Source organism: Botryllus schlosseri, chromosome 11 (assembly GCF_051294905.1).
Source record: "Botryllus schlosseri isolate E-star chromosome 11, Bs_hap1, whole genome shotgun sequence".
Classification (NCBI taxonomy): Eukaryota; Metazoa; Chordata; class Ascidiacea; order Stolidobranchia; family Styelidae; genus Botryllus; species Botryllus schlosseri.
This window is the reverse complement of record NC_137246.1, coordinates 24,147,894-24,168,972: the sequence shown is the minus strand read 5'-3', so window position 1 is coordinate 24,168,972 and position 21,079 is coordinate 24,147,894. Positions and strand designations below refer to the sequence as shown.

Below are 21,079 nucleotides of genomic sequence, written 5' to 3'. Positions count from 1 at the left end.
TTCTACCTACTCACCCACGTTTATTATGACAATCATAGCGTAGTGGCAGCGGAGCGAGCTATCCCATCCACTACGCCAGTGGTTCATAACCTTCATGAACCCTTTCGGCTTACGTCAATCTACAAGCCTTCGGATGATCCCGCCAGTATTGCTTGCACTGGCCGAGAGTCGTACGCCGGCTTCTGTTCATTGGTACACTGTGATTGGCGCCGTTATATTTAGTTGCCTTAGCTATCCGTGGTATTGGGTCGCCTCTTCTGCAAGGAACATTTATCATGCGTCGACATCGTTTCATGGTATAACAGGGAATACAGACTCTGACGCCCATTTTTTCACGAAAACAACAACAGTGAACTCCACATCTAATACATTACTAATGAATACTGCTTTGCAAAATGAATTGTGCATCAACAACAGCGTTAAGAACATGATAATCACACAGAAAAATATTATAAATATTTACTTCAAATCGGTCTCATTTATGCTGTACCCGTTCAGAAATCCATGGCTTCACACCGCAATAGCGTTTACGAATTGGCATTTCAAAAGCGAGTGGTTCCGATTCCGAATACCAAGCTCCTCTTGAGTATGCCACTGCACAAGACTACCGACGGACCTGATCCTGCAGCCAATAATGGCCAAGATGAGCGCGCCACCACGAATCATATGAGTCCGCTGTTTATCTTGACCCTGGCTAATAACCATTGCGCTACCAACGCCGAAAAGCCCACAAAGTCACGACACATGTCATCTACAGACATTTATTTGGTCCGAAAAAACTCCAAGAACTTTTCAAATCTTCCACAAAAGCCAGTGAAACACACCAAGTTCAAGTCATACGTTGCAGTGGTACAAAAATCCTTTACAGAACTGCCGCATCAGCAAGAATACAAAACCAGTCCGCGCGATATAATACAGAATCCGTTCCAATATAATCGAGACCACCAAAAGAATAATTCAAAAGTTACAAGGCAACTGAAGCAGAATGAAAAATAAAGCACACCAGGCCATGCAACTACTCAAGCAAAGTCAGCCTTACAGTGTACCAGTGCCACCACAGCGCGGCATTTAAAAATAAGCATAAATGAATTCCCGCTCTAGGCGTCACAATACAAGTTACGCACAATAACTTACTCATAAGAATCACAATGGTAAAAGCGTGAACAAACGAAAAATGGTTTAAAATAGAGTGTATTGAAAAAGAACGCGCAGCTACGTCAAGTGTTGTTCGCACGCACCATCAAAATGTACAATCATATTTCATCCCGGGATTATAAACTGGAATTTACGTTTACAAAATATATGTGAAGTAAGCGTTGCTATAATAGGCGATCTGTTTTATCAAGGCTATGCAATGAGGTGATCCTACAGCTGTTACGCGATAATAGGCATTTGTTTTATGAGGCTGATGAGCGACAATGCAATCTTAACGCCATAAGACAGATCGCGGTTGGATTTCATCGTGGAGGCTTGCCAGCACCGTAAGGAAAGAATTGCATAATGTATATTGAACCCACTGATTTGGTCCTTTGCAGCCTTGCTAGGCTTTGATTTACGGTGAATAGGGAACAAAATATACAAATTCTGTCAGGGTCGAGGTTTGGTTCTCTTTGAACCAAACGAGCAGAGGGGGAGTAGCGGTCAAAGTTTTCATTTTTGGTACTCAAACAGTAGAAGTGACATTGCAAAATCTTTCTACAAGTAGAAGTAGACATTTCCAATCAATTAAAATCGAGTACTAATTTTCCTCATAACTGAAAAATCTCAGATAGAAATTTTGTAATATCCAAGTTCCAATCATACCTCAGATTGAAGAAAATCACAAATCTAAATCAAGGATCGGTAAATATAGTTCGTACTCAAGCACAAGTAGGAGCACCAAGTAAGTGAAATAGAAAGTATTTTAGGTCCAAGTTTCGCCCAGAAACTGAAAGCGATCAGTAGTATTCTGAAATCACTACCATTCCAGGAGGTACTGCGAGTAGGCAAATCCACTCCGGTACTCTGAAAAGTACGAGTATTTCTTACAGACCACCTCTGCCAACGGATATTGATAAAAAGTAATAGTTTGGCTACGCTACGCACACAATTTTCGAAGAAATCTACAAAAATAAAAGAAGAAAGAAGAAGAACGCCATAGGCCGCATTTCCTAAGAACAAAAGAATATGGAAAGTCTAAGTGAGAAAAACAGCGATCCGGGTCAACAGAACCAGCTCCGAGGGCAAGCACGGGTCCGCGACCCCGATCGGCGCACTTTTGGTTGTACGACGCGTCACGCCCGCGTCCTATTACAAGAAGAACTCTTTCTTTCTGCCTCCTGATTCCGCCAGAATCTCCTCGTCTTCGTCAGCCATTAGGTCGCCCCGTTTCTCTTCGTCTTCGGCCATCGTCATTTCCTTTGTGCGGTAAGTGCCTGCCGTGACAATTTTGTGAAACAATCAAATAACGTATATTGATATTGAAATAAAAATGGATATCGTCGGAAGAATTCAAAAGAACACATACTGATTACGACGTTACAGACACAAAGATTCAAACAGTCGATGCGAAGAGAAGGCTTAGGTTCAAGTAGAAATTTTAGATCACTTCGAATGCTGACAAAAACCAGATTTACGGATTTTGATGAAATGAAAATCGGTAATTTCGTTAAAACAAACGAACAGAGGCGATCGGCAGAGTTACATTTTAGAAATGACTCGGGTCACCAAAAAATTGCGACTCGAGTCATTTTCTGACTCGACTTGTGGCCTTTTGTGCATTGACTTCTACTTGCGTCATTGCGCCGACTTGAGCAAGTCATTGACTCGAGATTTATACGGCCTAGACATGCATTTCGTTGCAACTTCGAAGAATAGTAAGCTACCACGTAATTGGTGTTTCGTCTATCAGTAACTGGTATTTGTAAAAAAGGGCCAGAAACTGTGTAAAGTGAGGAAAACTCCTATATTATGAATGCGAGGCATTCAATATCACCCAAACAGAGATGTCAAAAGTGAGTTGAGCAGGTTGAACTCGAAAACGAAGAATGAACACATAACTTGGACTCGACCCTGCGACTAGGACCTTCTACATTTTCAGAGTAATCGAGTAAGTTCTGCCTACATGCGCTACATAACTGCGATTTTGCACGACTTATCTTGTAGTTCTGTTTTTATGCAAAACAAATACAGTTCTCAAAGCATCATCAAAGTTCAACACTTCCACTCACCTTTGTGAGACATGAAGTATCTGGCTATGAGCAGGACCGCCACTATCAGTACAAATACGGCCACCGCCACAACGCCGCCGATGACAGCCCCGTCTGGACCGCCCGCGCGTGCTTCCTGTACTGGCGCCATTCCTTAAAACAAAGTCCGCCGCGATTAGGGTATTCAATCACCTCACCCGACACAAAACATGCTAATATGCGATTTCCAAGAACATGCCTGTGCAAGTGCAACGTATGCATATAAGTACTCATATATTTGCATCAGGGAATGAACAATGTGGGTCACAATGAAACGTTACGAACCCTTTCTACACATTAAGCAAAGTGATGCGACCGTCAAGCAGTACAGATTGCTAACATAGGCGTTAGCTTTACAAGATTACGATACGCATGTTCAATACAGTGTTCCAGTTTCAAGATTTTTATTCACTTGGGGCAAGTCTATCTGTAATCGCTGCAGACATTAGTGTACGGACACCTAATGACTAGGTCATTACACCTAACAACGAGACACGATACCGTATGGATAGATAGCAAAGTCTTGGAAATAACAGGCAAAACTCCTTTGCATAGCATCGGCAGCCAGTAAAGTAAATGCACATCAATCGTGATTTGAGAGTTCGTTACAATCACATGCATAATATACTAACATATTTTTATATATCCAATTCAAAATATACAGTAAGCATATCAGGACTGCCTGGAGAGGTATGCCCAGGTCAAGTTCCAATCTTGTAGAGCAGTACACTGTGTCAAGAGTTCACATTTATACTTAATGCTCTTGGACTCTTGTAGGTACAGATTTTCTATATACAATTGAATAATATTAAATATTTTCGGCTGACACTGTCAGGGGTAATCTTCAGCAATTAATAAGAGAATTGAAAAGAACATTGGGTATCAACAATCGTATCACCAAATATGTCACCGACATGAAAAGTCGAATAATCAAGGCATACAGATGGCTTAAGCTCAAACTATTTCCAAATTATACACAAATTTCTGTTGGCACAAACAAGGTTATTATTGTCCTTAGTGTTAATGCCTTATTAAAAAACTGATCACACTGAAGAAGAAACTGTATTATAAAAGATCAGTGATTAAAAAACCACCACACTCATTCTTTGATCAAACACAACACTCGTGCAGGAAGACATGCAAGTGCGACGGAAGCATTGAATCATAGATCGGAAAAAGAAAAACGCATGCATAAGTGCCATTCATTTTGCAAATCGCAATACCTCTTCCCTGCGTGGTCACGTCGGGCAAGGCTGCAAGATCATGATCACTCGCGTATTAGTGTTTTATATAGGTCGAGCATAGCCAAAGTTTCAGAGGGGTTTTGAACAAAGATAGGTGGTGCTACGATTCAAAGCCCGCGTTTTTAATTGACACCTATTCCCTGTCATTTATTATAATGTCATCACAGTGATATTGCCCCTAAAAGTTGAAAAATGCATCATCCTTGTAGACACAAGGAAAAACAATGCCAGTTCACTGTCATTAGAAATACTTCTGCATTTCGCAACAATAACTATTTCATAGCGTTTTGCGACAAAACCGCAAGTCGATCATTAACTCGGAGAAATGTCGTTTAAATGAAAATGTGTGGCTTTGTTTTGGATGCTGAGTTACAAACAACCAAAGATTGAAGGTTCCCGTGGTGGCAAAAAGTATCGAAACTACATTTTTCATCGATTAAATAATTCTTGGTGTGGTTGGCGTGTATTTCAGTTACTCGAAAACGCCAACTCTCACTGTTTTACTCCAATTATTACAATCAATATTTGTTTTGGAATTGAGAACTCGAATCAATGTACCCAGCCCTAGTGATAGCCTATGAACCGGAGTAGTCTACAACTCAGTTTTTTCACTCAAGTGCAACATATGCACGCCCTCATTTTGTTGCTACGACACACATTTATGCAAGTCAGGACCTATATCTAAATGCCATGTGATTGGGAGTACTGTTGTTGACTTGACCTGTTGTTAACCGACTGACGACAAATTCCAAAACGTCAACTCTAACACCTCCCTACAGGCTACTACGGTCGTTTAAATAACATTGATACAAATCGACATAAATTTCATCGAGTTGAAAAGTGTAGAGATCAAGACTTGCAACTTTGACATTCCACAACGGTGACGGTCATCCACAACATAACAGACAGAAGCCAAGATAGTGTTAAATGCCGATTTAGCACTTTGGACAACCAAAGACTCCCTCGCGCATTCCAAAATTTGATGTGGAGAGCAGCAACACAACACAGAACATCATGGTGTTACTAGTGCAAGTGCCAACGAAAGCTGATTACAAAGACAATGAGAAGCGGAACGAGAAAATCAAAAGGGTCAGAGCAGAATTGCTGTCACCGCAGTTACCTGTTGTAGTAGGAACAGTCGTGACCGGTGCAGCTGTAAAAGAAGCGAAAAAAAATTGACACACCTAGTATTACAGATATTGGAGGTCTACGTTAATAATGTTAATCACATTAATTAAGTTATATTTATCAATCCAAAGATTGATGAAAGACAGATGAATGAATGCTAAGGAATGTGATTTTCAAAAAACACAGATAGCTACGTTCAGATTTGTGTTCTGCATGGCCCTGACAAAACTATACACACTACCAAATGCAACAAACCAACATCTACCCCATCACAATAGTAACACCACAACACATACACAGCTAATTGAGCTGGTCACCGACCGACAGAGTTGATGTTTCAACTACGGAGCCGATCCAACCCAAGATAATCTAAAGGTGAAGGATTCACGAATTTCTCATGTATGCATGTACCGAATAAAATTAGAATGACATCTGATAGAGATTCTCGAATCTGTAAATATCAGCCAAAGAAGGTACACAGTATAGGCAGGGAACCGAGTAAAATACTGTCATGTAACCACAAGAAGATAAATTGCCGATAGTGTTCAGATTGTCGCTTCATTTCGAGTCGTAAAAGTGTCTCGTTTGACTAATTAACCACCCATATCTTTGTTATCAGTCAACTTTCGAGGTTAAACAGCTTATGGAAAGTGATTTATGTCAACGCTATCTCGATTTGAGTCCATAACCCAGCAGAGCGATGTTAATCTACTTTCCCTACCGTAGACTCCGATTTTAAAAGACGCAGACGCGGGACTTCCGATTTTGTTGTCGGCCGTGCACGTCAAAGTCCCGTTGTTGGTCAGCCCTTGTGCAGTCGCGGCAAGCCTGTTACTGAATATCCTCGCTCCGTTGGCTAGAGAGAGAATGGGATGTCAAGCTTACATCGAAACACAGATGATGTCGCATGTAAAGCAGATTATAAAAAGAGACGAGAGAACAATATGTCATGATTCAAGAGACGAATAGAAGTTTTGTTCGATATTTGCGCTCTTTCATGAGGCATAAAAATTTTATTTATTGAGGCGAGCAAGTGGAGTAGTCACCATGGAATATTTTAGATTATAACAATTACATAATCTAATTAATAAAAATTATATGATTCATGAGCCATCTGTTCGTCTCGATACTTCAAACTTTTTATGCGTGTGATGTTATATTTGGTGTTGGTGATAAGTCCTTGAGAGTCAACAGAAAATATTCCGACTAATTTCAGTAAGAATATACTATTCAATTTTATACTCTTTGCATTAAATGTCTGCAATTTCCTTGCTACTCTGCCATTGGACAACACCTAAAACAACCTGAATGTGCCAAATATTGTAGTAGCATTCCATTTTCCATAGTTGATCATTGTCATTTACATTTTCATTTAAAGGTTCTCGAATCAACAATTATAAATCTGCAATTGGCGATACTTGTCGCCATAAAGGAGATCTCAATATTCTGGGAATATTTCATTAGTGTTGATATTCATTCTATATTCCGAGTTTAGGTCACCGCTTTTTGGGACGTCGACTCCCGATGAGAGTCAGTCGAAAAGCTTAGAGTGGAATAAATTTGGCAGTGCGACTATATACGGAAAATACAGATTTGGGAGACAATTATTTTTCATTGGTTTGCCGCCAGCGTTGTGTAAGACAGACAGTTTGTAACGTAACCAGAGACATGAATATTTCATATGGCTGCAGAGCTAGTTCTTACTTTGAAAATTGGAGGGCAGCAGATCCCCGGCGGGCAACGTCACGTTGGTCTTTGCGTCGGGCGTAAACGACCACGTTACAGCAGGCGTTGGGTTTCCCCATGCCTCACAAGCCGCTTGCAATGACTCCCCTTCTTCCCAGACTTCGGGAACACTGTTGAGCAGAACAACCGACGACGCGTCTGCGGAGCAAGATAGAGAGGTTACCTAAACTAGACTGTCGTCATAAAGCTAACAACTGTCTCAGAACTTCCGGTTGTGACAAAAAAAGCAGCGACAAAAGACATAGATGTGGAAGACAGCAAGTTTTAATAACCCTACTTTTATGTCTCAATACAAATCTGTGAATTTTGTGTAAGTCCGTCCGAAGGCCACCTAGTTCTTCCAAGTAGGAATAGGACGTTATCTATTTCAGTCCTGGTTGTTTTTGCGGCATATACACTGACTCATGATATACATATGCCGCCGGACAAGGAAAGTGCAGATAAAGCCTTGTTTAAGCTAACTGTCTGAGCGTCAAGCGGGAAAGCCACAGACACCTGTTTTACTGATCAGGCCTTTGGTCTTACCCGACCCGGCCAGAGATTTAACCCACGATCTTCCGATCAAGAAGCCGGTCGCTTCACCATTACGTTATCTTGTCAAGCAAACGATCTCCACTCACAATGCACTTGAATTGCTGACATATCCGTGACGTTCGTCGTCAGATCAGCTCTCTCCACGTGGCATTTGTAAGACTTTCCGTTGTCCTGTTTCGTAAACGTCTTCTTCAACGTGATGGTCTTGTCAAAGAGTCCGTCGTCTCCCTGCGAAATGACCGGTACTTCGTCCAAAGACACTTCTTGGCCGTCCGCGTCCGTAAACCTGGCAGAGAGATCACATCCCGTTAACCTATCGCGAAACTGGCAGATGCTGATGATCCTTAATTAACTAGCAATCCCGCGATCGGAATGGATATTTCTGAAATGATAACGTTCATTTTCACCACGAGTGCTTGATACATGATACATAAATACAGCTGAACAAGGAAGCTGCAGAAATAGCCTTGTAAGATTTTCTAAGACTTGCACTACCCCCTCCATGCTGAGCGTCAAGCCGGGAATTGAACCCACGACCTACCAATCAAGAAGCCGGACGCTCCACCATTACGGTATCTTGTCGATGCTGAATATCGCACCAAAATTCACGTATATCAACCATTCATCAGGGCATTTGGTAGGTCTATCGCCTGTTCAAAATTTCAACCTACCACATTTTGGGTTCCGGCTTTGCCCCTTTGGTGACGCACCGCGCCACCGACGCCTCTTCGCCGTCCACAGGAACGTCGCCGGTGTCCTCCACGTAAAATTCCCGCGGATATTCTGCAACAAACGACCAACGCATTAGCAAGAAACCGCACAAAACTGGAGTATCCAGTCGCAATGCCCGACGCTGAGCTGGACAGCTGGAAAATTTCCAGCTTCTCAAATTGCACAGTTCGTTCGGAATTGAACTAGAATTAGAATTACTGATTTCGCAAAAACTCGGGGAAATCGAATCATCTTCCGAATTCGAAAGAGATACATAAAATATCAATCTCAATCCAGAGTTGATTCTTATCAGCACGACAACGGCAAATGTCTGTGCACCAGGCTTAGCTGGTTTCGCACCATACAGTTCACCTGTAGCATTTTCAGGAAAACGCGAAATTAGAGTAGAATCAAAATTTGAGCATAGAAGCATTTCATAAATTAAATCAGAATAGCTGGCATTTCTTTCTATCAACTTTAATGAAACAAGAAATATCGAGTTGTCCAAGTCTGGTCCGACAGTTTTAACAATATTCGAGTAAAAGTGATCTCGAGTAAAACGCAATAGCTTTACTTACGGTTCACCGTGAGCTTCATTTCAGCAGACACAGCTTCTCCGTGTTGCAATTTACACTCGTAACTCTTTTCGTCGCTCAAAACCAAGCTCTCGATCTTCAAAGTCATTTCGCTTTCATCCATCGTCACGGACATTCTGTGAAACGCATGAATTTAGATTGATTCCACGGAGCTTCGAGGCCAGAAGAGGTCGAAATAACGGGCTTAGCGACAGACAACATTTTAAAACGGTGCTCCCTAACCTTTAATAATTTGGTGAGCCCTTACACGAATCTGCAGGCTTCAGCAAACCTCAAATTTTCACCTAGTCACAGTCACAAAAATCCACCACAACTAATACATTACTTGAACAGCTTCTTTGAGGTACAGAACTTCAATATACAATTGAATAGTAATATTCATATTGAAATACACCCGAATATTTTCGGCTGACACTCGTCAGGGGTAATCGTCAGCAACTAGTAGAGAATTCGAAAGAACAGCGTATATCAACAATCGTAACACAAAATATGACGTCACCAGCACGAAATGTCGAATACGAGAGCGTTCAATGTACTATTTTTAGATGATACACGAACTCTTTTTGTTGACACAGCCTTGGCTGGTGTATTTTGATAAAAGTCGACTCCAAGGCACACAAATTCCCACACTTTCATAGTACATTGAACGATCTCGTATTCGACATTTCGTGCTGGTGACGTCATATTTTGTGTTACGATTGTTGATATACGCTGTTCTTTCGAATTCTCTACTAGTTGCTGACGATTACCCCTGACGAGTGTCAGCCGAAAATATTCGGGTTCATTTCAATATGAATATACTATTCAATTGTATAATACATTACTGCAGAACACTGGTACAACAAAATGAAACCTACATCAGGAACAGTGTGCCCACTGCTGCATGAGTTAGACTTGGACAACAAGAAAATATCCAGCTTTTTTATTCGATTAGAATTACAGCTACGCAGTTTTTTTCCAAACTAGATTGGAATTAGAATTACTGAATTCACGAAAACTCGTGCATTGAATCAAGTCCCGTTAATATCAAGTCACACTCCATTCTGATGAGGATTATCTAGTTGTCAAGTCTGGTGCGAGTCGGTATGTTCCTTGGCCTCCAGCCAACTCCTGAGGTTTACATGAACCCCGGTTAAGATCAACTGTATTAAAGTAACACTAACAAATAAAATTTGAGATCATGTTAATATCACAGTTGCGTAACGTCCGCCATTCATACCAAACCGAATCGGGCAATCATTGATTGAATTGAGACCATATGGCTTAGTAAGCACTGAGCAGAATTCATCCGTTTACATTCGTCCTTATATAACATTATACCCACCATAAGGTGGACATTAGGGCTGTTCAAAATTAACCTTTTTTCCTGAATCTTGCTGGTTACGTGATTAAATCGTTAGGTTGCCTTAAAAAACGACGCACACCAAATTTGAATTCATTCCAACCAATATTCGCGGATTTCGTACAGTTTGAAAATTTTGAATTTGCCTAAAAAAATTTTTTTCTAATTTTTCTGCCAACCCCATGAAATTGTTGCGCTGTCTTCAAAAACGATGCAAAATTAATTTGACTCAATTCCAAGCCGCAGAAGTGGAGTTATTTCAGTTTTTCTTTGATAATTCTGGAATAAGCCTTGATCGGTGGATCATCCCAGAATTATCATCAAAAAACTGGGAATAACTCCGCTACTACAGCTTGGAATTGAGTCAAATTTGTTTTCCATGGTTTTTGAAGACAGCGCAACAATTTCATGGGGTTGAAAGGAAAATTAAAAAAAAAAAAATTTTTTGCATTTATAGGCAAATTCAAAATTTTCAAACTGTACGAAATCCGCGAATCTTGGTTGGATTGAATTCAAATTTGGTGTGCGTCGTATTTTAAGGCAACCTGACGATTTAATCACGTAACCTGCAAGATTCAGGAAAGAAGGTTATTTTTGAACAGCCCTAGTGGACATGGACACTGGCAGTAGTGAAGTACTTCTACTTTTATTGAGTACTCAAATGTATTTTAATTACTTGTACTATTTTCTCAAGTGGTTATGTTTTCGGGCGACTTTATCTTCCACTTAACACTTCAGGCAAAACTGGTTACTTTTTCAATTTTGGAATTTGTAAAGTAGGTAGTTTTCGGATGTCTCAATAGCTCTTACGAGTGCAATTGTCATAAAATCCGATGAAAATAGCCACCGTATCATAGCATCTGAATAAATTTCATAAAATGCACCTGTTTGTGGTGTCATTGGTCATTTTGCATTAGTCGCCAAGATGCGCCCTTCAGTTCTCAAAGTAGCTGCCTCTCACCTTGACCAAGTCTACTTTTGAAACTACTCAACCGAGTACTTTTTATACCTTCAATTTCTACTTCCGCCATAAGTAATTTTACCATGTCAAGGAACTAGCTACTGCTACTTGTAATTGAGGGGATATTTACGTCTTCACTTCTTCTAGAGTAACCCTGCTGACTACTTTGACCAACGATCACCTCTGTAAGCACCAACATTTCAAGCCGATGTTTAGAGACATTTTCAATACACTATTCTCAGCATAGAGATGAGCAAGATCCATCCATCATGGAAATGACTTTAACTCCATATCAATTTAACAAGTCTGTACACTACAGTCGAAGGAAAGTTATGAGTACCTCTCATGTGTTCCGATGGGACGATCATCAACATACAGCAACGCGCCATCCCTTTCCCAAATATAGACCAATCCTCCAACGCTAGTTCCGTTCATTTTAGTTATCGTGCATTTGATGACAGCAGTTTCACCTGTTAAATAAGTAACATCCCTCCCAGAAATTTCATAGCCCGCCATCGCACCTGAAACAGAAAAGTTGTTTTATTGACCGCAACATCATTAGTTGCCACAATATTCGAAGAAGAGAGATGCAGCCATAAAATACTCACACATAACTCACTGATATCTACATGCTTAATTTGAAGGGTCGGTTCCCAGGTTTTTAGACAAAAAACAGCATGGTTATTGGTTTTCGTTGTATTAGTTGGTTCTTAGCCTTTTTTGAATAATTTGACCCGTCGCTGAAATGGTGAGTAAATTTACCCTGAATGTACACAGTCGATTAAAACAAAAAATACTTTTGGTTTGTTCAATGGTTGAAAGGTTGCTATTGTTCTGGGCAACGACTTGTTCCATGTCTGGGTCAACAGCAGATAGTCCACAGAAAATGACGACTTCCTACTTTGGATTTATTGGTAAAGATTATAGGGAAGCCTGGACAGTCACACAAATAGGTGGCTCAAAACGGAACCAGAACATTCATAGCATTGATGACTAGCAGCTAGCCATGGATAGTGATGCATTTTACCCTCTCGATTGTTGGTATGAAATTCATATTTGGAAAAATATGGTTTATTAATTGACATCTTCTTAAAACACTGCTTTTGCAACTTGATTGCACTGCCAGCAAAGTTTCTTGCACTCCACTGCACTTGTTTTCGACCAAATTGATTTTGCGATAGCGTTTATTCATTTTCAATGAGACGTTCAAATGTTCAGGTATATGACCCAGAATTCGACTATTACCCATGATTCAGTGAAGGATGGGTTAAGGGTGTTAATGTATTCCAAGAGAGATTACAACTGGTTCAATTTTTCTAGTTTCTCATGAGGTAAATACGTTCTGGATGTTTCTTAATCCTCAGTTTTTGGATTTCTCAAGTTTACCCATTAGAAAGTAGAAATCAATCCACCCCAAATTAAGGGTGATGAAGCCAGTTTATCCACAGTTGACAATTATGGTAAGTCTGCGATTCGTGACAGTAAGGAGTACCACAATCACAATCGATGGCATTAAATCTGACAATACCTAATATCTATAGGCTTTATAATAGATAAAGTCGGACGAACACCGGTGTCATGGTATAGTACTCTGCTCTTGGCTTGCGCTGCAACAACAAATGGACAGAGCAAACGTGGACTCAATTGTTTGGGTCAAACAGCTAATCAGAGGTAGGTGTGCGGCGTGTGCCCACTGCCCAAGTGCATGTGGCTCATTGCAGTAATAGAAGTAAAAAAATATGGCTCTTAAAATACTGACTGCTCTATTCAAAAAGCATTACTTGCCCAAAGTCGTATCTCGTGCGTAATTACGTACCGTATATGGATGCAGCATAAGCTACACAGATAGTGACACCTCGGATAACGAAAGCGTTCTAATAGAATTTGTACAATACTAATGGTCTTCTGGATGAGAGCTAACTTGCTCCACAGTCATAATGTCTTCAAGTCAGCACGCCAAAACGTTTTGTCATAGTACTTGGTAATTCATTTTAGGCTACCCATATCTGATTTCCTTCATTTAAAAGGCACGATATGAAATTCCCAAAGTCAGCCTGACAGATATGTTCTTATGAATCTTACCTGTGATGAAATTATTTCCTAAGTGAACCTATTACCGTTATAGTGAAAGTTCAATGAAAGCCAAAAACGCAACCAAAAGATAATCAAGGACGCACAAATTCTCCACAAGGGCGTCGTATTGTGTTGCCAGGAAACTGAAGGCTTGAATAAAATTGGAGTCTATGAGTGTGAGACGGGTACCGCAACAGTGACAGAAACAAAAGAGTATAATTTTACATTCAGATATAGTTCTCCTTTCAAGCCATTCATGTACCAGCGTGATGTATATAACTCTGAAACGCTTCAGGAAATATTATGTTACTACTCGGTTGATTATTATTAACCGATACCAACTGAGGTGGTACCACTACCCTCACATCGCCATATACACCACCCACTCAAGCTAATAAGGTCCAAATTCAACGATATTGCTAATGAGATGATCGCCACTGAAGTGCAACACAAAATACGGAAAGTTCGAGAAGATTCTTATTAACTTCTCCTTATGTTGCAATTAGTCAGCATTGACAAGTCACAGCACAGAAATCATCGATATTAACTGTTACGTTATAAACGTATAAACGCACAGTATTGTAACCCCACAAAGCACGCCACTACAAAAATTACAATTCCCATTTGCCCTGTTTCGATATCAAGATTTGGAAGTAATCATGGAAAATAAGTTATTCAAGACTTTGTCCACTTCAGTGTGAAAGTTTTTATTCAAAGTATGAAATACTCTATCATATCATTCAAGAAGGATTCGGCCATTCAACAACTAAGGTAAGGTATTGAACGTTACTCCCGACTCAATTACTACGTCATACCAATATAATCAATTCATTTGACCAATCCAGGTAATGTTATCTTGATAAAAACAATAACCACGATACAACCACCAAGATGAAGCATCACACAACTTCTATACACATCCTTGGCTGATAGAAATAAAATGAAAGCACTTTTAATCATGACAAAAGCATTGATCTTATCTGATATGACTTGGAGAATTATTTTCAGCATACTAGTCAAACTAGGATATCTTCCATGATTCTATTCCACAGGCAACGCTTGTGATATAATGTCATTGCATAGGCTTGGAGGTTGTGTAAATGTGTAATCCACATATGAGAAGACTCTATTTGTGCTGATCACCATTTTACATGAAGAAAACATTTAGTAGCTTGCACTATATTACTCTTGCTAACCAGGAAGACAGCTGATTGAAACATTTGAGTTATCCCTGGGTGGTGAGTCTGTATTCAGTGAATTGACATGATAAACAAACCAGCATCGAATTTCTATTGCTAGGTTGCATACCAACTCGAGCATAAACAAAAGCAAAGATTGGATTAACCAGTCCGATTAGCACAAATTACACTTCAGTCAAGCCGACATAGCTGAGACTATTTACATTGGGCAGAGCAGACAACATGTCTAATGGATTTGAAAAAGTACAGGTAAACATGTGTAGCGACGTTGATGGAAAACAAATTAAAAACAATTGACAACCTTCTGCTGTGGGGAGCAATTTTGGGTGCGTTATGAGCAAGAACAACAGTAGATGTTTAATCTGCACGGAGACACAGATGCTGGCTTTGCTCAAAATGGGCCTTAATTTGATTTCTACGGGAGCTCCCATGTATCCTGACTGTTCAAAACGGTAGTCACAAAAATAAGTTATGATGCAAGTAGAAATATCATTTTCTTGATACATCTTTCACCATAGATGCGTCATATTCAGGATTGTCATACCGTTTTCATTTCTCCGATTTCTCCTTATTTCAAAGTGCTATCTCTGATAAAACTACATCGTCCTTATTTGTGACTTGGTTCCTTACTTTATTTTTGACTTATTTCCTTACTTTGTACCTATATGCGGCTAAGTTTGTCCTTATTTTCGGCAATGAGGCCGAGATATCCTTTTTCGTGAACAGGGGACATTGGGACTTCGCAAAAGTGTGTTAGTCTTCTTTTGGCTGTCCTTAGTTTTACATGTAGGTGGATAGAAACCCTGATTCTAATCCATAATTAGCTTGTGGCGAAATCTTCATTACATTCATGCATTGCGGCCTATTGCAAAGCTTGACAGAGCTATTGAATTCTTGGTACATCGTTCAATGATCATTAGCTGGAATTGAGCCACAAATGAAGGATTTGGTTGCAAAAAAAGTGCTAATTATCCCAGTTAAGTATTATTCGTTTTCAATATATCCACATGAAAAACATTTGCTCTACTCTTTATCCAGAAAGGGTTAACAACCACTGAAGTTGAAAGTAACCATGCACAATATACCAGCAGTACAACACTTAGCCAAAAACGGAATTAGACGAAAGTAGCTGCCAAGGGAGTGATAAAGAAAACTACCACATTCAAATATTAGATTACGCGTGACACGCGTCAAGTGAAGTCTCGAGCAATTTTAGTGCGCAAATCAAAAGACGACATAGTCGTTCATTACAAGACGTGACAAGTCTTCAATTCAAAGCAGCATCCATCAAACTGCCAATAGAGAAAGGAATCACACAATGAGCAATCACTTGCTACATTCTATCATCGGTATTTTATCGGACCGTAAACTGCACGGTAGGGCTGTTCAAAAATAACCTTTTTTCCTGAATCTTGCTGATTACTTGATTAAATCGTTAGGTTGCCTTAAAAAACGACGCACACCAAATTTGAATTCATTCCAACCAATATTCGCGGATTTCGTAGAGTTTGAAAATTTTGAATTTGCCTGAAAATGCAAAAAAAAATTTTTTTTAAATTTTCCTTCCAACCTTATGAAATTGTTGCTCTGTCTTCAACAACGATGGAAAACAAATTTCACTCAATTCCAAGCTGCAGAAGCGGAGTTATTCAAGTTTTTTGATGATAATTCTGGGATGATCCACCAATCAAGGATAATCCCAGAATTATCAAAGAAAAACTGAAATAACTCCACTTCTACGGCTTCGAATTGAGTCAAATTTGTTTTGCATCGTTTTTGAGGAAAGCGCAACAATTTCATGGGGTTGGCAGAAAAATTTGAAAAATTTTTTTTTTGCATTTTTAGGCAAATTCAAAATTTTCAAACTCTACGAAATCCGTGAATATTGGTTGGAATGAATTCAAATTTGGTGTGCGTCGTTTTCTAAGGCAACCTAACGATTTAATCAAGTAATCAGCAAGATTCAGGAAAAAAGGTTATTTTTGAACAGCCCTACTGCACGGGAATCGCTAAAGTCACGAACGAGATACACGCGAATTCTCAAAGCACGATAATCGCGGAAGAGCTATTACATCGTAATCATGCATCTCGAAACGAGATCAACCAAACAGGCTTTTGTACAATCGCGTTAATGCTACACAGTAAAGAACATTCCCCGCTGGTTCTTTCTGACTAAATAAGCTGCTTCCAATTACGATAAGTCGCGCGCGGCCATCGGTAATCGCGGTACAGGCTTTGCGGCGGATCAAAAGGAAGATAAGCTCAGTTTAATCCAAGACGCAGGGGGTCGGGCCATATCATAAAGATTAGGACTATATAATCGCGTTCAAACGCCGTAGATTAGTACGACCTCGTTGATTAGTCATTAGTGCGCTCGTTGCGCTCAACTATTTCCGATGGCGCGTATTAAAAGCCTGTGTATTACCATATCTTCGTTAATCAGATCGCTCGCGAGGCCGTATTTTAGCAATGAATAATAATATTTACGTTTCATCGTCTTGTTGGTACAAAAATGTTTCATACTGACGGAATTATACATAAAGTCATTCACGGAACGCGAATGACGATATATCTCACGCGGTAATCATACACCTTCAGGTATTATAACAAGGTAGTCTCTGCAGACTTGGTATTTTCGTTCGATAATTACCGCGTACCGATGCCCGTTTATATCTCACGGTATATTTCAATTAGAAATTGCTCATCGCGGCCCGTTTCGTAGAAGTTTGCGCGAATGACTAATCGGTAATAGCGTCTGTTTAGTACTTACTCCCCGTCAGTGATTCAATACAACGGACCGCATACAAGGCGGTTCAAGTTTCGGCTATCGAATGTGCAAAGTTTTATTATTTGAAACGACTGCAAGGCTTGTATGAGCGTGAAGTAAAAATACAGCCGGCCGTCACAATAGCAATCTCGTTCCGTAAGGAGACATGCCAGGTTTAGATAAGCGACACGCCTGAAGTATGCACACAAAACACAGGGCGTGGGTGCATTGGCGTAAATATAAATACTATTGGGAGAGATATTAACTTGAATGCTGTCGATATTGAATGGCGCCAAACCAGTGAACCAGAGCAACAAGACATTGGACTTGTTCACTTCGGCTACTGCAGTATTACGAATAGCCGGCGCGGCTTGAATTTACTGTTCAAATTTTTAAACAGCGCGGCGATTGAAGTGCACTTGATATCTTATAGACGCGAGGCGGTAAAACAACACAGCTTGACCGCGAAGAGCAACTATAATTTCGCAAGCCAATCTACTATTGAATTAGAATCGTTAAGAAATGCTTAGGCCTATTGGAATCTTCTTAAATCCTATCGTCATTATAAAGTCGCTACCCAGGCCTACAAAAATCACGATCGCGTGTCGCGTGCGGCGATTCGACGCTTGAAATAACTATCCACTAGGGCGAATAAACACGGCAGGAATCCGAATTACCACGGCACAATGCTAAAATCGTACTACATGCGATTAGTCGACACCATGCTGTGAATTAACAGCGCGCCTAATCAGAATAGGGATCGTGCAAACAGGATGTATGTCACTCATGCATAGGTTCTGCTAATCTGGATTTGCAACCAATGTTTCAGAAGATTCCTCCCACACAAGTATATTATTATAGGTCTGTTCATCTGCAGTCTCCATACAAGGAGAAATCTCAATCCTACACTTCCTGTTGCTACCACAGAGGATGCAGTAGGCTTCATCACAAAGGCATGGGTAATTTTAGTCGAACCCGTGGGAGTTTTACCCCTAATGTAGGAGAAACAGGTTTTTGGGTTTCCTACGATGATGTCATTTGTCATCATGTTGTGAAAATATTTCTGTTCGAAATTCAATACAAGAGAATTCTACATAGCATAGAGAAGAAGTAATGACAATTCGTTGCTGTGGAACCAAAGTGGCTCAAGTCCACTTCTAAAATTTTGAGATCCATTTTTCAAATTCGCAGAAAATCAAGTTTTTGTAAACATTATTCCAAAGCTAGCAATGGCCAAGATATGACCGCAAGAAAAGAAAATTTTACAAAACTTGGTGTTCTCAAAATCTGAAAAATGGACATAAAACTACTATAATATATTAAATTGTTATTCCCACATACGTCAGTTCAAGAATGTAAATATAGCCTCCATTCAAACTTGGAGAAACAAACTCTCACACCTAAAAACATGGAATCTGCACGTATGCTTTAAATTCGAACAAGAGAATGATAAATAGTAAGTATGTCACATAGGTGAAGTGAAGAACTTCAACATATGCACTGCAGAACCTACTCAGGTGTACAGCTGACCTTTCAGATATGATAGAGTAAACTACTGTTGATAGGATCTCACCACCTGACGACTCACTGTTAGGTAGATCTGTAAATTTCATGTCATCTATGTATTGGAAAATTGAGTTGATGAATTTCACTAGTGCATTTAACATTACTACATTGAATCGATTCAAATCACCGCCGATAATGAAGAACCAAAGGTAAACAATATAGCACATCAAAATCATTATGTGATTTCCCATTCTACAGGATGTTGGATAAGTTGTCATCTGGCATAACAATGGTGAGAAACATCGTGCAGACACAGACATTTGTTCACGCTTCCTAACTGATCAGTGACCATTGATAATTGCCAGTTCCGTGGACAATGCCCATTAAATCAAATATTAACTAAAATGCAGGGAGCAGGATGTTAATATTATTTTGGGTATAGTTTAATCAATCCTATCCATCTATATTCTCATACGAATCAACGAATTTTGTTAAAATAAGGTAGGGTTGTGATAAAAAGCTTCAACAAACTGGAATCAATATAGCTTCCTACAATTTTGAAATCTGAAGTGAGCAGAAAAGCTTGATATAAACATTGAATTACACTGAACACGGAAATTCAACATGATTTAGAAGTGAAATTCATAGGATTCTCAACTAGGCAATAGCACTACAACATAGGTATTTCCATTGGTTAAAGTATAGTGATCAATCAAGTGAATGGACAGCAGTGATAAATCATAATCATATATCGCGATAACCAACTTTCACAACTAAACCATTAGGCCAACCCCAGTTGACATCGCCACAGACGATTTTATGGTGCAGTAAATGCATTAGTGTATAAGCCAACTTGCTATTTATATTCGATTGATTCCTTAAACTTTACAATATATTAGTATACAAATACAGCATACATCCATGGTATGGGAAAGACTTCTATATAGCCTACGTTAAATTACACTTGATAAAATGAAGTTAACATGAATATTAAACTGTGAAGTACCGTAGTGAATCTGTAGGTGGTAGGCTATGCTTATGTATTGTATAGAATTACGTGAAACAGATAAAAATATCAAGATAAATTATTTACACACCAATATGAGTATCATTACTCTAAGCAAAATGTGCCACGATATCGCAACTTATGCATAAGTGATATAGCCAAGCTACAATTATTATTGGGGTGTACTTGATATATATGAGGTAGTCAGGTAGGCTATAGTGTTAGCACTTTTACTCACCTTCCAGAATGGCTACAACGAAGATAGCAGCGGCAATATTCATTCTCATCTTTTGGTATTGGAATATACAGTTTTCAGCTTCAAAAACGGCACGACGCCTTCCCAACGATGTTTCTTTTGGTTTAGACTAAAGCTTGCAGTTGTTTATGCCAAATATATACCATATACGCAGGAAGAAAAATCTTGAAATAACGAGGAAGATAGATAACTCCCGTACCACGATATCGTAAACCACGTTGTTCTATTCACACTCCCATCAAATAATCAAGGCGTCGGTTAGAAATATTAGAATACATTCAAAGGGCGCACGTAGAAGCGATCTCGGGCACCAATAGCAAACAAACCATCGCGGCAGCGCCCAGACATTCTCAATATCAGCCTTCTCTCGGATACCCAAATAAATATAAAGCTGCTGCGACCTAGCGACGAGTAAAGAAGCCTTTCACTATAGGACACTATGCTTTCACCATTTCCATGCTTTCACACAGTGCATTGCATACTGCATATAGCTCATACCTAGATCTACTCCCTTGATGGCCACGAGTACGGCGTAGCTATTCGCAACCCTGTGCTAGTCATATATATATATATATGTTCAATTTCAAAGTACAGTATATATCTATACAAAATAAGGAAGCGCAACGCAACACGCAAATATAGTTTCAGAATGTCTATATTTAACTATCGAATGTGACATTGGATGTCACATTCGATGATTTAACCAATCGTTCAATCCCCTCTGTTTACTAATCTTCATCATTTCAATGACAATAGAAGATTGCAATATTTAGCATAGAATAC

At 39.6% G+C, this 21,079-nt stretch overlaps 1 protein-coding gene and 1 long non-coding RNA gene across 3 annotated transcripts; both read right to left on the bottom strand.

The window, feature by feature from the left end:
• Positions 1 to 747: 747 nt before the first annotated feature.
• Positions 748 to 9,283, bottom strand: LOC145450114 (cell adhesion molecule 1-like). Of its 2 annotated transcripts, XM_080328597.1 has the most exons (8): positions 9,169 to 9,283; positions 8,551 to 8,662; positions 7,966 to 8,165; positions 7,304 to 7,483; positions 6,321 to 6,455; positions 5,592 to 5,624; positions 3,210 to 3,341; positions 748 to 2,414 (listed from the first exon to the last, which is right to left on the bottom strand). In XM_080328597.1, exons 1-8 carry the CDS (start codon positions 9,272 to 9,274, stop codon positions 2,290 to 2,292), a joined length of 1,023 nt encoding a protein of 340 aa, XP_080184723.1. In that variant the 5' UTR covers positions 9,275 to 9,283; the 3' UTR covers positions 748 to 2,289. The 2 variants fall into 2 exon arrangements, with proteins under 2 accessions (XP_080184723.1, XP_080184724.1); XM_080328598.1 differs by lacking the exon at positions 5,592 to 5,624.
• A 2,536-nt stretch (positions 9,284 to 11,819) lies between these two features.
• On the bottom strand, positions 11,820 to 20,572 carry LOC145450081 (uncharacterized). The gene is made up of 2 exons (XR_013918420.1): positions 20,279 to 20,572; positions 11,820 to 12,010 (listed from the first exon to the last, which is right to left on the bottom strand). It is a non-coding gene; the product is annotated as an uncharacterized LOC145450081 (long non-coding RNA).
• Positions 20,573 to 21,079: the final 507 nt, after the last annotated feature.

What these genes read in the sequence shown, in the direction of transcription:
- LOC145450114 (XM_080328597.1), bottom strand. Translation starts at nt 9,274, where the DNA reads ATGACTTTGAAGATCGAGAGCTTGGTTTTGAGCGACGAAAAGAGTTAC. An exon ending in TTTTAAAATCGGAGTCTACG is followed by an intron (nt 5,625 to 6,320) that starts GTAGGGAAAGTA and finishes CTTCTTTTACAG; the next exon opens with CTGCACCGGTCACGACTGTT. An exon ending in ATACTTCATGTCTCACAAAG is followed by an intron (nt 2,415 to 3,209) that starts GTGAGTGGAAGT and finishes TTGTCACGGCAG; the next exon opens with GCACTTACCGCACAAAGGAA.